The following is a 15,255-nucleotide window of genomic DNA, read 5'->3' on the forward strand; positions in this document are numbered from 1 at the left end:
CCATTAATTCTTCATACAACTGAATTATCTCATAGCACATGGACTTGTAACCACCCAGTTCATTGAGCATTGCTTCCTAAATAGTTTTTTAAAAATGAATAAACTATTTTAAATCAAAAAGCTCCTTGTTCTCTTTAAATTCACGTCCATCTATTTAAAATTCTCTCACGTAACATAGTGTATTTAATTTTAAACTTCCAAATGTTTGGTTAATTGTTGCGTTATTGCTTTTTGTTCACTTTAGTGGGGTTTGACTTCACCAATTACGGCTAAACTGATATGGATGAAGGATCAAAATCTCTTTTATTGTCATATACTTGGACAAGGGAAATCTCAATCCTCCTCCAACTTAACATGCCCAAGTCTATTTTTCAAAACTGATTCTCAGCCATTCCCACATCGAAATAATTCCTTTAACAATCACCTTTTGACATCAATAAATATCGTATACTCTTTATTCTATTAGCACCACTTTCAACATTTGCAAGTCACTTTGAGTCTACTTTTGACGACTTGAAAGTATTGACGCGAAGGTAATTTCTTTTTCTTTTCTTGTGCTTTCTTCCCTCTATTATCTTTTTTTGTAGGCCAAACAAAAAGGATATGTTCTTATTTAACGAGATAATTCAAGTATGAAGACGGTAATCCTAGGGTGTGAAGGGGTGGGTACTCATCCCGCTCGAAAACTGAAGGGCCAAACTTAGGGTGTGAAGGGATGGATACTCATCCTCGTCCAAAAACTGGAGGGCTAATCTTAGGGTGTGAAGGGATGGACCGGAGGCCATTTTATCTATCAAGATCTTTGTACCCATTTCAATACTCTTGATTTTGATGCTAATGACTTCTTTTGTCCTTTGCATCCCGAAGAAATGGAAAATTTCAGAGACTATACCTCACCTTCCTCCAAACTTAAATATCTCATTATTGAGACTAATGATGGCATAGAATAAACCAAACTTTTGATTCACGCCCCACAAGTTGGCCCGTATGCATACTAATGGCCTTCCTTGAGGAACCCACTTCATGTAAAAAAAACTAGACTTTGGAGCATAAGTCTACTTGTAATCCATTATCCAAGATGTGATCTCTCCAAGCGTCAATCCATCGCCACATAAACATTTCTAGCACTCTTCAAAACTTAGGTCATTGCATAATTCAAGGAGAAACATGTTGGAGAAACATGCTAACCATTAAGGGCGAGTATTGTCACATTCCATGATATTGGGAATAGGCTGAAGATATACTTAGTAGAAGCCAACAAACCTTGAGTACATCAAAGATTTATGATGCTTTCTATGTCTTGCTTTTCATTTATGAATGAAAATCAAACATTTTGCAAGCATTTTGTGAGTCTTGGTTCCTCAAGACGAACATACTTCTTACATCAGCTGGAGAGTTATTTGTCTCTCTTTGGGACTTACTTATTCTTGGAGGTTTGCTTATTGCATGTTCTCCGTACGAGGAAGTGGTACCTTCCTGTGGGAAAGTCCAAATAATGAACTATTTTATTTCCCTAAAATATATTCGAAATTTGGAATCGAACACCTTTAGAATCGTTCCAGATAATACTTTGAAATCAACTTTAAATTTTGGTGTAGGAATATCGAAATCATGAACCATATTTGATTTTTCGAAAACCAGACTTCATAATCTAAAACATATCCAAAATTTGGAATCGAACACCTTCAGAATCATCCTAGATAATATTTTAAAATCAAGTTTAAATTCCGACATGTTGACAATTCCAGATTTGCAAGGCTTCACCAAACAATTTATATCTTGGTATAGATATATCGAATCATGAACCGTTTGATTTTTCGAAAACCAAACATCATGATTTAAAGCATATCCAAATTACAAATTTTGATACCTTAAGGATAGTTTCAGACAATATTTTGAAGTCAACATTAGATTATGATATACAGACAGTTCTAAATTGGCGTGACTTTACCACAACTTTTATGCCTTGGTATGGAAGCCTCAAGATTACAAGATGTTTTGCTTGCTAGAAATTGAAATTCAAGAGCTTCATTCTTACCAAATATCTTGAGTTCAAGTCTCACCGAATTTGAAATTCTGTGCCAGGTAATCTTCCTTCTTATACTCGTTTTCCCTTTTTTGATGTGTCTCTTCCCTTCCTTTTTTTTGCAGAGAGCATATTTGAAGATCAAGGTGCTTGAAGGTTTGGCGAACATGAAGACACAGTGAATTTCCAGACTTTAATGCAAATACTTATTAGCCTCCTAAATAGCTATAATCGTCCCATTAAAGACACTGAATTACGATGGAGGTTTTCCTCCTTTAAATCATATGAGATCCAAAGTTCAACAAAAGAATAATATTTCAGCATAATTTTCTAGTAATGTAACGAACTGACCCATCATTTTTCTTTCTAGATCCATGCTCCCATATTTAAGACTTCTCGTATGTACTTTTACTATTTTATGACTTGCGGGTGGTTGGTTTAGTTTTGGTAGGGTTCGGGTTGAATTCGGAACACTAAGTTCCATAATAGTGGCCTAAGATGGTCAAGTTTGTCTTGAGTCAACATTTTTAGTAAACGACCTTGGAACCGGAATTTGAAGGCTCCAATAGGTTTGTATAATAATTTTGGACTTGGGCGTATGTTCGGATCGAGTTTCGAGTAGACCGAGAGCGTTTCGACGCTTATTGTTGAAAGTTGAAATTTTCAAGGTTTTAGAATTTTCTAAGTTTGACATGAAGTGAACTTTGGTGTTATCGATGTCCGTTTGGGATTCCGAGCCTTGGAATAGGTTCATATAGTCATTCATGACTTGTGCATAAAATTTGGCGTCATTCTGAGTAGTCTAAGTATGTTTCGTTGCGTTCGGAGTAGGTTAAAATGAGCTTGAATCTTAGAAGTTGATTAATTTGGTTTTGAGGTGTGATTCGTAGTTCCGGTGTTATTTTATGTGTTTCGGGGCTTTGAGTAAGTCTATATCATGTTTATGGACTTGTTGGTCTTTGGACGGGGTCCCCGGTGACTCGGGTATGTTTCAGACCACCCGGAGCATAATTGAACTTGGTAGAAATTGCTGGTGTGCTGGTGTGCTTCGTGATCGCGAAGGTTGTCCCGCGATCATGAAGAATGCTGGAAAAGCGTCTTGGAGTTTTCTCTGCACGAATGCGAGGAGGCCACCGCAAATGCGGTGAAGGATCTGGTCCTACTTCGCGAACGCGTAAGCTGGTTCGCGAATGCGAAGAAGGTTTGAGGCGGAGTGGGCAGGAAGGTTATTGGCCTTCGTGAACGTGGCTGGGGGACCGAAAATGCGAATGGCATGGGATGCTGGGCATCGTGAATGCGAGACTCAGGTCGCGAACGCGTACAGGTAGGAGCTGCTGAGCCAGCTTAGCCTTCGCGTTCGCGAGGCCTTTTTCTCAATCGCGAAGAAGGACGGGTCTGGGCAGGTAGCTTGGACTTCGCGTACAGGTAGCTCTCTTTTCTCTCATTTTCACTTGGGTTGGTTTGGGGAGCTATTTTGTGGGAATTTCCATCAAGCAAAACAAGGGAAGTGAATTCTACCAACTTTTGAATTAAATACATAGATTATGGATAGATTTAACATGGAAATTAGTGGAAATTGTGGGATCTTGTTGGAAACCTAGGGTTTGGTAAAAATAGAATTTGACCACGAAGTTGATTATGGAATTGGGAATAAATTATATATTTGAGTTTGTAACATCATGGGTAACGTTTATCTTCGAAAATTTTTGGAATCCGGGCACGTGAGGCCGGGGGTGACTTTTATGGACTTTCTGAGTTTGATTGGAAAATCACTTTAATAGTTAAAATATGAGATTTTTAGTATATATTGATTAGTTTGTACGGATTTTAACTACTTTCGGATTGCTCGGCATCATTTGGGGTCTACTAGTGAGGTCTTAGAGCATAGTAGTGAGCTTGGAAGCGAGGTAAGTCTCTTGCCTAACTTTGTAACAGGGAATTATTTCCTTAGGTGTAGTAATTGTTATGTGTTACTTGTTGTGGGGGCTACATACGCACGAGGTGACGAGAGTCCGTACGTTGCTATATTCATGTTATATTCGGGTAGACTTAGATTCACATCATGCCTTAAATGTGTTATTTGTATTTACCATGTATATTTGATTCCCTTCATTCATGACTGGGACTGAGGCTAGATTGGAAATTGTTTGATGAACAATAGATATGTGTCTTCCAAACTCGCATGCATTTTCGCGAGTGAGATAGTTTCTCTATTCCAATGGGATCAGGTCATTCGTCTCAGCAGTGTTGTAAATTACTCTTATGGGATCGGGCCGTTTACCTCGGCAGTATGGTAACACTACTCTTATGGGATCTGGCTGTTCGCCTCGACAATACTGTTTATCACTATTCCTATGGGATCGTATCGTTCGCCTCGGCAGACTCGTGCTTAATACTTGAGATTTGATTTGGTTCGATATCAGCTGAGTCCGTGCCTTCGAGGCTGGTTATGACATTTTAGTGATTTCATAATGATCCATGTTTGGGAATTTACTATTAAAGTTTATCTATTTCGTTTCTACTTGTTGTACTTCATACATGTCCACTTTATGTTTTTTATTATTTGACCACTAGTAAGTGTCAAGTCGACCCCTCTTCACTACTTCGTTAAGGTTAGACTAGATACATACTGGTACGTATTGATTCATGCACTCACACTACACTTTTGCACTGATTTTGCAGGTATTGAGACATGTACTTCCAGTGGTCACACGGGCGCGTAGACGCATTTTCACAGAGACTTAGCAGTGAGCTGCTTGCCTCGTTTCGATCTGCAGCACCCAGAGTTTCCCTCTACCTTATTTATTGTTTCTGTTTATTTTATTTCAGACACTAGTTGTAGTAGTTTTGTGTATTTCCAAGATTGCTCATGCACTTATGACACCGGATTTTGGGGGATTCAAGTGGACTTTCACAGTTGTATTTGTTGTTACTATCACCTTACTTTATGTACTATTTGTACTCGTTATTTTTTGTAAACTAGTGCATATGTTTCCATGAGTTTCATGTTTAGTTCCTATTTAATTAATGAAAATTCTAAGTTTAAAGGCTAAATTATATTATTAAATTCGAGGTTCACCGTTGGCTTGCCTAACCATATCGTTGGGCACCATCGCAACCTATTATGGGATTTGGGTCGTGACAGTTTAGTATCAGAGCTCTAGGTTTACTTAAGTCTCACGAGTCATGAGTAGGCCTAGTAGAGCCTTGCGGACCAGTGCGGAGACGTCCGTACTTATCTTCGAGAGGCTATAGGGTGTTAGGAAACTCCTTTTTCTTCATCTTCTATCATACAGTTGATGTTGCGCTAAGTATCTTTCTCTTATTCTCTCGCAGATGGTGAGGACACATGCTATCACAGTACCCGACGGCAGAGGGGCTGCTCCCCCGATTGTTCGAGGCAGGGACAGAGGCCTAGGGAGAGCCACAACTCCTGTTAGAAGATGAGGACGTCCTAGAGTTGCTCTAGTAGTACCACCAGTGGATCTAATGGAGGATTCTGTGATTGAGGAGCAAGATGAGGTACCTACAGCTGAGCCGGCCTCAACGGATTTCATGACCGCACCAGGCTCTCAAGAGGTTATGTGCCGTATGCTGCGGTTCATGGATTCAATGACCCAGGCTGCACTATTTCCAGGAGATCCAGCCACATCTCAGGTGGGAGGGGGAGTACAGACCCCTACCGCTCATGCTCCAGGGCACTCTGCTACTGTTTATTAGACTCCAGGTGCCTTACCTGCGGGCGGGGCTCAGCTGATTGCAGCAGATAGACTAGAGACCGGACCAACCACGACTGTTGAGGAGCAGAAGCGGTTGGACAGGAGGACTAGGCTTCATTCTCCAGTCTTTGGCGGTGAGCGATTAAAGGACCCACAAGATTTTATTGGCCGTTGCAAGGAGAGGCTGCGTAATATGGGAGTATTAGAATCCAACGGGGTGGACTTAACAACCTTTCAGCTAGAGGGGAAGGCCTGTAGATGGTGGCAGGCATACCTCCTGAGCAAGCCAGCGGGTTCACCTCCCTTGACTTAGCGCTATTTCACACATCTTTTCTTGGAGAAATATATTCCACCATCAGAGAAAAAGGAGCTTTGAGGTCAGTTCGAATGGCACCGATAGGGTCATATGACTGTGGCCGACTATGAGGCGAGATTCTTTGACTTGTCTCGTCATGCAACTATTATACTCCCCACGGATGCAGAGAGGAGTGGAGGTTTATTTCTGGTCTGTACCCTGAGATTCAGGTTTCTATGGACTGCGAGGCCGAGATGGGGACTTCACTACTACATGTTGTGGAAATAGCTAGGAGGATCGAGTGTATCCGCAACCACAGTAGAGAGTTTGCGCCCAAGGGTAAGCAGCCTCGATATTTTGGCAGATTCAGTGGCGCCCCCTCTGGGGGCAGGGAGCAGCTCATGAGGGGCCAGCCTAGCAAGCCCGTGCATTCAGCACCATCGCCTGCTCGGAGTGCTCCAACACGACCCTACTTTAGTGCTATGCTAGAGAGTACTTACCGTCTGCCAGCTATTCAGGGTTCCTCTAGTGGGTATTCAGGCTATCAAGGTCAGACTTCGAGTCTATAGTTCACCACTCCGAGGGGTTTTTTTGAGTGTGGGGAGGTTGGCCACGTGAAGAAGTTTTGTCCCAGACTGCGGGGCAAGGTAGTGCAGCAGGACCATCGGCCTATGATTACCGTACCACCCGCCCGCCCGACCAGAGGCGGTGGGTAGGGGTCGCCCTAGAGGTGGAGACCATCCAGGTGACACTCCGGCTAGATTCTATGTTTTCCCAGACAGGCCAGAGGAAGTCGCTTCTGATGCAGTGATCACATGTACTATTTCGGTCTACCATAGAGATGCTTCGATACTATTTGATACAGGGTCTACTTATTCCTATGTATCTTCTCTATTTTCTCCTTATTTGGATGTATCTCATAAGTCCTTGGGTGTTCCTGTATATGTATCCACACCAGTAGGTAATTCTGTTGTTGTGGATTGGGTCTACCGATCTTCTGTAGTGACTTTCTATGGTCATAAGACCAAAACAGATCTGTTATTGCTCGATATGATTGATTTTTAGGTTATCCTAGGCATGGACTGGTTGTCTCCGTACCATGCCATTCTCTATTTCCATGGCAAGACTGTTACTTTTGGCGATGCCTGAGTTGCCCAGGTTGGAGTGGAAAAGTTCATCTATTGGTACTTCCAACCGGGTTATTTCTTTCTTGAAGACTCGACATATGGTCGAGAAGGGTTGTTTGGACTATTTGACCTTTGTTCGGGATACTACTGTATAGACTCCCACGATAGATTCAGTGCCGGTGGTACGAGAGTTTTCTGATGAATTTCCTGCTGATCTACTGGGTATGCCACCAGATCGGGATATTGATTTCGGCATTGATTTGGATCCAGGAACCCAGCCTATCTCTACTTCGCCTTATCGTATGGCTCCAAAAGAGCTAAGGGAGTTGAAGGAGCAGTTTTAGGAGTTACTTTAGAAGGGGTTCATCAGGCCAAGTGTGTCGCCTTAGGGTGTACCGGTGCTTTTTGTGAAGAAGAAGGATGGGAGTAGGCGGATGTGCATTGATTACCGCTAGTTGAACAAAGTCACCATCAAGAATAAGTACTCATTGTTGCTTATTGCTGATTTGTTTGATCAGCTATAGGGTGCTAGAGTGTTCTTGAAGATCGACTTGAGATCTAGGTATCATCAACTGAATATTCATTCTTTGAATATTCCGAAGATGGCTTTCCAGACTAGATATGGGCACTATGAGTTTCTAGTGAAGATCTCCGGCTTGACTAACACCCCGACAGTGTTTAGGATTTGATGAATCTGGTGTTCATGCCATATCTTGAATCATTTGTCATTGTCTTCATTGATGATATATTGATATACTCGCATAGTATGGAGGAGCACGAGCAGCATTTGAGGTTAGTGCTTCAGACCTTGCAGGAACAAAAGTTATATGCTAAGTTCACCAAGTGCGAGTTCTTGTTAGATTCTGTGGCTTTCTTGGGGCTTATTGTATCAGGTAAGGGTATTAAGATGGATCCCAAGAAGATTGAGGCAGTTCAGAGTTGTCCTCGTCCTACCACAGCGGCCGAGATCAAGAGTTTCTTGGGGCTAGCAGGTTACTATCGCCATTTTGTGGAGAGTTTTTCATTTATTGCAGCCCCTTTGACAAGATTGACCCAGAAGGGTGCTCAGTTCATATGGTCTGATGATTGCTAGGAGATCTTTCAGAAGCTCAAGACCTCATTGACTACAACATCGGTATTGGTTTGGCCCTCCATTTCGGGGATGTATACTGTGTATTATGATGCTTCACGCATTGGTTTAGGTTGTGTTGATGCAGGAGGGGCAAGTTACTGAATATGCATATGCCAACTGAAGCCCCACGAGAAGAATTACACTGTGCATGACTTGGAGTTGGCTGCAATAGTTCATGCCCTTAAGATCAGGAGGCATTATCTTTATGGGGTGTCCTGCGAGGTTTACCCCGATCCCCGCAGTTTGCAGCATTTGTTTAAGTAGAGGGATGTTAATCTGAGGAAGTGCAAGTGGCTTGAGTTACTAAAGGATTATGATATTACCATCCTCTATCATCCGGGCAAGCGAATGTGGTCGCGGATGCCTTGAGCAGAAAGGCCGACAGTATGGGTAGTTTGGCATTCATTTCAGTTAGGGAGAGGCCATTGGCTTTGGACATCCAGTCCTTAGCTAACCGACTTGTGAGGTTGGATATTTCGGAGCCTAGTCGAGTTCTTGCATGTGTTGTGACTCAAACTTCCTTATTCGAGCATATCAAGGCTCGTCAGTATTATAATCCACACTTGTTGGTCCTTAGAGTGACGGTACTACGGGGTGATTCCAAGGATGTTACTATTAGTGATGATGGTGTTCTGCGACTCCAAGGCCACTTATGTGCTCCTAATGTTGATGGCCTGAGGGAGACAATTCTAGAGGAGGCACACAGTTTGCGTTGTTCTATTCATCCAGGTGCCACGAAGATGTATCATGACCTGAGGCAGTATTACTGGTGGCGGTGGATGATGAAGGACATAGTTGAGTATGTTTCTAGATGTCTGAATTGCCAGTAGGATAAATACGAGTACTAAAGGTCAAGTGGCCTACTTCAGCAAATGGTTATGCCAGAGTGGAAGTGGGAGCGCATCACTATGGATTTCATATTTGGGTTGTCGCGGACGTTGAGGAAATTCGATGATATTTGGGTCATTGTCGACAGGCTGACCAAGTTTGCATATTTTATTCTAATGGTTACTACTTACACTTCAGAAAGGTTGGCCCAGATTTATATTTAGGAAATCGTCTGGTTGCATGGTGTACCTATTTCAGATAGAGGCCCTGAGTTTACTTCACATTTCTAGAGAGATGTACCGAATGGATTGGGTACCAGGGTAGAGCTCAACACGGTCTTTCAACCGCAGATCGATGGACAATCGGAGCAGAAAGTTCAGATTCTGAAGGACATGCTTAGAGCATGTGTAATTGATTTCGAATGGCAGTGGCCAATTCTTACCGTTGGCCGGGTTTGCTTATAACAACATCTATCAGTCCAGCATTGAGATGGCTCAATTTGAGGCTTTGTATGGTCGGCGGTGTTGTTCCCCCATCGGTTGGTTTGATCCTGGCGAGGCTAGGTTATATGGTACTGATTTCATGAAAGATGCCTTGGATAAGGTAAAGTTAATTTAGAAGTGACTTCGCGCAGCTCTGTCCAGACAGAAGAGTTATACGGATCAGAAGGCGCGTGATTTGTCTTATATGGTAGGCGAGAAGGTTCTCTTAAAATTCTCGTCGATGAGGGGTATCATGAGGTTCGTAAAGAGGGGAAATCTAAGTCCAAGGTTCATCGGTCCATTTGAGGTGTTGGAGCGAGTTGGAGAGGTTGCATACAAGCTTGCTTTGCTTCGTAGCCTATCGGGAGTTCATCCGATATTTCACGTGTCTATGCTCCGGAGGCACCATGCTGACATATCACATGTGTTAGATTACAGTACACTGCAGCTTGGTGAGAGCTCGGGTTATGAGGAGGAGCCAGTTGCCATTGTTGACAGGCAGGTTCGCAAGTTGAGGTCTAAGAGGATTTTAGCAGTGAAGGTCCAATGGAGGGGTCAACCAGTCAAGAAGGCAACTTGGGAGATCGAGGAGGACATGCGAAGCATATATGCATACTTATTCGGCACTCCAGGTATGATTCTAGACCCGTTCGAGGATGAACGTTTGTTTAAGAGGTGGAGAATGTAAAGACCCGACCGATCATTTTACTTTCTAGATCCCTGTTCCCCTATTTAAGAGTTACCGAATGTGATTTTACAATTTTATGACTTTAGGGGATGGTTGATTTGATTTTGAAAGGGTTCGGGTTGAATTCGGAATACTTAGTTCCATAATAATGGCCTAAGGTGGCCACGTTTGAATTGAGTCAACATTTTTAGTAAACGACCTAAGAACCGGGATTTGAAGGTTTCAATAGATTTTATGATGATTTTGGACTTGGGACTATGTTCGGATCGAGTTTCGGGTGGATCGAGAGCATTTCAGCGCTTATTGTCGAAAGCTGGCACTTTGAAGGTTTTAGAATTTTCTAAGTTTGACTTGAAGTGGACTTTGGTGTTATCAATGTCCGTTTGGGATTTCGAGCCTCTGAATAGGTTCGTATTGTGATTCATGACTTTTGCGTAAAATTTGGCATCATTCCGAGTAGTCTAAGTGTGTTTCATCGCGTTCGGAGTTGGTTGAAATGAGCTTGAAGCTTAGAAGTTGATTAATTTGGTTTTGAGTTGTGATTCATAGTTCTGATGTTATTTTATGTATTCTGAGGCTTCAAGTAAGTTCGTAACATGTTTATGAACTTGTTGGTGCATTTGGATGGGGTCCCGAGTTGCTCAGGTGTGTTTTGAACCACCTAGAGCATAATTAAACATGGCTAAAATTGCTGGTGTGCTGGTGTGTTTTGCGATCATGAAGGTTGTCCCACGATCGCGAAGAAGTTTGGAGAAGGGTCCTAGACTTTACTCTTCGCGAATGCGAGGAATCCATCACGAACGCGGTGAAGGATCTAGTCCTCCTTCGCGAACGCGTAGGCTGGTTCGCGAATGTGAAGAAGGTTCGAGGCGGAGTGGGAAGGAAAGCTGTTGGCCATCGCGAACGTGGATGAGGGACCACGAACGCAAAGGGTAGGGGATTCTAGGCATCATGAATATGATACTTATGTCGTGAACGCGTAGAGGTAGTAGCTGGGCTGAGCCAGCTTGGCCTTCGTGATCGCGAGGCCTTTTCCGTGATCGCGAAGAAGGATGGGCCTGGGCAGACTTGAATTTTAATACGAGACTTAGCTCTCTTTTCTCTCATTCCACTTGGAGTGGCCGAATTTGGGGAGATATTTTGAGGATATTTTCATCAAGTAACACAAGGTAAGTGAATTCTATCCACTTTTGAGCTATTTTGAGGGTAGTTTCATCAAGTAACACAAGTAACGCTCAACGTCGTTTGGGGTCTACTAGTGAGGTCTTAGAACTGAGTAGTGAGATTGGAAGTGAGGTAAGTATCTTGCCTAACCTTGTAAGAGGGATTTATTCCCTTAGGTATATTAATTGTTGTGTGCTACTTGTTTTGGGATCTACGTACACACGAGGTGACGAGAGTCCGTACATAACTATATTCATGTTATGTCCGGGTAGACTTAGATTCAAATCATGCCTTAAATGTATTATTTATATTTACCATGTATATTTGATTTCCTTAATTCATGACTAGGACTAAGGCTAGAATAACATATTGACAGATTCTCTTACTTTGGGAATTATGGAATACTTGATGAATAATAGATCCGTGTCTTCCCAACTTGCATGTATTTTCGTGAGTGAGATTCTATTCTAATGGGATCGGGACATCCGCCTCAACAGTGTTGTAAATTAATCTTATGGGATCGGGTCGTTTGCCTCGGTAGTATGGTAATACTACTCTTATGGTATCGGATCGTTCACCTCGGCAGTACTGTGTATCACTATTCATGTGGGATCGGGTCGTTCACCTCGGCAGACTCGTGCTTAATACTTGAGATTTGATTTGGTATTAATATCATCTGAGTTCGTGCCTTCGAGGATGGTTATGACATTTTAATGATTTCATATTGATCCATGTTTGGAAATTTACTATTAAAGGTTTATCTGTTCGTTGCTACTTGTTGTACTTCATACATTTCTACTTTATATATTTTATTATTTGACCACTAATAAGTGTCAAGTCGACCCCTCGTTACTACTTCTTCGAGGTTAGACTAGATACTTACTGGGTACACGTTGATTTACGTACTCACGTTACACTTTTGCACTGATTGGGTAGGTACTGAGTCAGGTACTTCCAATGGTCACACGGGTGCGTAGACGCATTTTCACGGAGACTTAGTGGTGAGATGATTGTCCTTCTTCGATCTGCAGCACCCTTAGTCTCCCTCTACCTTATTTATTGTTTCTTTATATTTTATTTCAGATAGTAGCTATAGTAGTTTTATACATTCCCTAGATTGCTCATGCACTTATGACACCGGATTTTGGGGGCTTCTAGTGGACTTTCACAGTTGTACTTGTTGTTATTATCACCTTACTTTATGTACTATTTGTACCCTTTATTTTTGGTAAAGCAGTGTATATGTTTCCATGAGTTTCATGTTTAGTTCCTAGTTAATTAATGAAAATTCTAAACTTAAAGGCTAAATCTGATAATTAAATTGGAGGTTCACCGTTGGCTTGCCTAACCACATCGTTGGGCGTCATCGCGGCCTATTACGGGATTTGGGTCGTGATAACTAATTGAGTGGATTATATTCCATCATACTTAGTTCGGACCACGATTGGGGCAATATATTTTTGAATTCATGCGACTGATCTTAGAATGAAACTCTAAGCTGCCTATGTACCCGGTGAAGAGGATCAAATCATAACGTAGTTCAGAATGGGTGAGTTTTTTTTAATGTCCTAAATTTTGCTTAGGCCGCCTATCTCGAGGTTTTCAATCTACCAGACGTTTTTTGGGTCGTACACAGTTTATACTCTTGCGGGCCAGGAGTAACGTGCAGTTTATCCTCTTGCATTGAGGAGCATAGCAACTTCAAAGATAATACTTTTTCAAAAGTTCTCATTGATCGGGACGACTCTCATGCCATCTACATCAACCAGCTTGTAAGACCCACTTGAATAAGCTTCTTACGCAATATATGGCCCATCCCATTTTGAAGTGAACTTCCCTCCAGATTTATGGGAAGTGATAATGGGTCTTCATACAGCAAAGACTTGATGTCCTACCTAAAAGGATCTCGGGCGAACTCTTTTATTGAAAGCGCGAGACAATTGAGCTTGATAACATTCAAGACTCTATTGAGCCTCCAACCTCTTCTCATCAAGAGCCTTCAACTCTACTAGTCGAAGTCGAGCCTTTTCTTCATCAGTGATACCTTCTTGAAGAGCTAATCGCAAAGAAGGTATTTGATGCTCGTGGCAAAATAGCCTTGACTCCATGGATGAGTGAATAAGGAGTTGCTTGTGTTGGTCTGTAGTGAGTTGTCCTTTACGCCCATAGAGCATCTCCCATACGGTCATGCTAATCTCATTTGGATTTGGAGATGACTTTCTTCAACATGTTGCATAGAGTCTTAATGAATGACTCAGCTAAACCATTGGCGGTATCATTGTACATAGAACAGTTACGTTGCGTGAAGCCAAAGAGAAAATGAATCTTGTTCATCAATTTATTATCAAATGGCTTGCCATTATATATTATTATGTAACGAGGAATGCCAAAGCGATAGGTGATATTTACTCTGATGAAGTTTGCAATATTCTCCTTCTTTACTTCCTTGAGAGCAACAACTTTTGCCCATTTTAAGAAGTAATCGGTTGCAGCCAAGATATACAAATGTCCGCCAGAAGATTTTGGTAGCGTTCTAACAACATCCGATCCCCAAGCATCGAATGGCCACGATGCAACTGTCGGATGTAGCATATCAGGACGCTGATGAATAAAGTTTTCCAAGAACTGGCAAGCCTTGCATCTTCGAGCATAGTCCATGCAATCTTTTACCATCGTTGACCAATAATATCCCATCCTTTTTATATGGAAGTGGAGCTTTGGCCCAGTATGATGTGATCCATATACCCTAGAATGTGCCTCTTTCAAAGCTTGGAGTGCTTCATATGCCCCTAAGCATCACAAAAGTACTCCCTCGAATGATCTTCTGTATAGAGAATCCTTGTAGTAAAGAAAACGTGGTGCGCGACGGTGGATTGTAGTCCTTCTTCTTAGATTTTCTAGAAGTATCTCATATCTCAAGTAGTCAATGATGGGTTATCACCAATCTTCCTTCTTAGATTCATAAGCAACGACAAGATGCTCGACTTCATTTTCTTTACTTTCACCCATATTTGGTAGTAGTACTACCCACTTTTGGTAAATAGTAACTTGCGCTTGATCAGGCAGAGTTAACGATGAGGCTAGAGAAGCTAAAGCATCAGCCTTCTTATTTTCTTTCCTAGGAACATGTTGAATAGTCACGCCATCGACCCATCCCATTAAGTTTTTAGCATAATAATTATATGGGCGTAGTTTAGGTTTCTTGACCTCGTAACTACCTAAAAGCTGGTAGATCACCAATTGGGAGTCACCAAAGACTTGCAATTGAAACTGCCTCATATCGACAGCCATTTCATGTTCAAGTATTAATGCTTGATACTCAGCAACATTGTTGGAGCAGAGTTGTGTCAACATAAAGGAGTAGGGCAGAACCACCCCTTGAAAAGTGACAAACACTATGTTACCACCAGCTCCTCCACGATGTACAGCACCATCAAAGTACATCTTCCATGGAGGTTGTACTTGAACAACCATTGCATCTTCGTCAAGTAGGTCATGAGTCAGTTCCCAATCATCGGGTATCGGGTGATCTGCCAAAAAGTCTGTCAATACTTGTCCTTTTATAGCCTTTTGAGGAATGTATACAATCTCAAATTGTTGGAATTGGAGGCACCACCTTGCTAGTCAATCACTAAGGACTGGTTTTGACATTACAAACTTCATGGGATTTTCTCTAGAAACAAGAAGAATGATATGAGCTTGAAAGTAGTGCTTCAACTTTTGAATTGAGAAGACTAGCGCCAAGCACAACTTCTCGATTGGCGAATAATTTAGCTCATTCGGTGTCATCATTT

General features: G+C 42.0%; 2 protein-coding genes across 2 annotated transcripts; both read right to left on the bottom strand.

Annotated features, from left to right (window-relative positions):
* Window positions 1-13,657: 13,657 nt before the first annotated feature.
* Window positions 13,658-14,053, bottom strand: LOC107793021 (uncharacterized). The gene has a single exon (XM_016615289.1). The coding sequence runs from the start codon at window positions 14,051-14,053 to the stop codon at window positions 13,658-13,660; it is 396 nt and encodes a 131-aa protein (XP_016470775.1).
* A 345-nt stretch (window positions 14,054-14,398) lies between these two features.
* Window positions 14,399-14,935, bottom strand: LOC142177199 (uncharacterized). The gene has a single exon (XM_075245665.1). The coding sequence runs from the start codon at window positions 14,933-14,935 to the stop codon at window positions 14,399-14,401; it is 537 nt and encodes a 178-aa protein (XP_075101766.1).
* Between the last annotated feature and the right edge of the window lie 320 nt (window positions 14,936-15,255).

This window comes from Nicotiana tabacum, chromosome 23 (genome assembly GCF_000715075.1).
Source record: "Nicotiana tabacum cultivar K326 chromosome 23, ASM71507v2, whole genome shotgun sequence".
In the NCBI taxonomy this organism is placed as follows: domain Eukaryota; kingdom Viridiplantae; phylum Streptophyta; class Magnoliopsida; order Solanales; family Solanaceae; genus Nicotiana; species Nicotiana tabacum.

Coding starts and splice junctions, on each gene's coding strand:
- LOC107793021 (XM_016615289.1), bottom strand. CDS start 14,053: ATGCTACATCCGACAGTTGCATCGTGGCCATTCGATGCTTGGGGATCG.
- LOC142177199 (XM_075245665.1), bottom strand. CDS start 14,935: ATGGTTGTTCAAGTACAACCTCCATGGAAGATGTACTTTGATGGTGCT.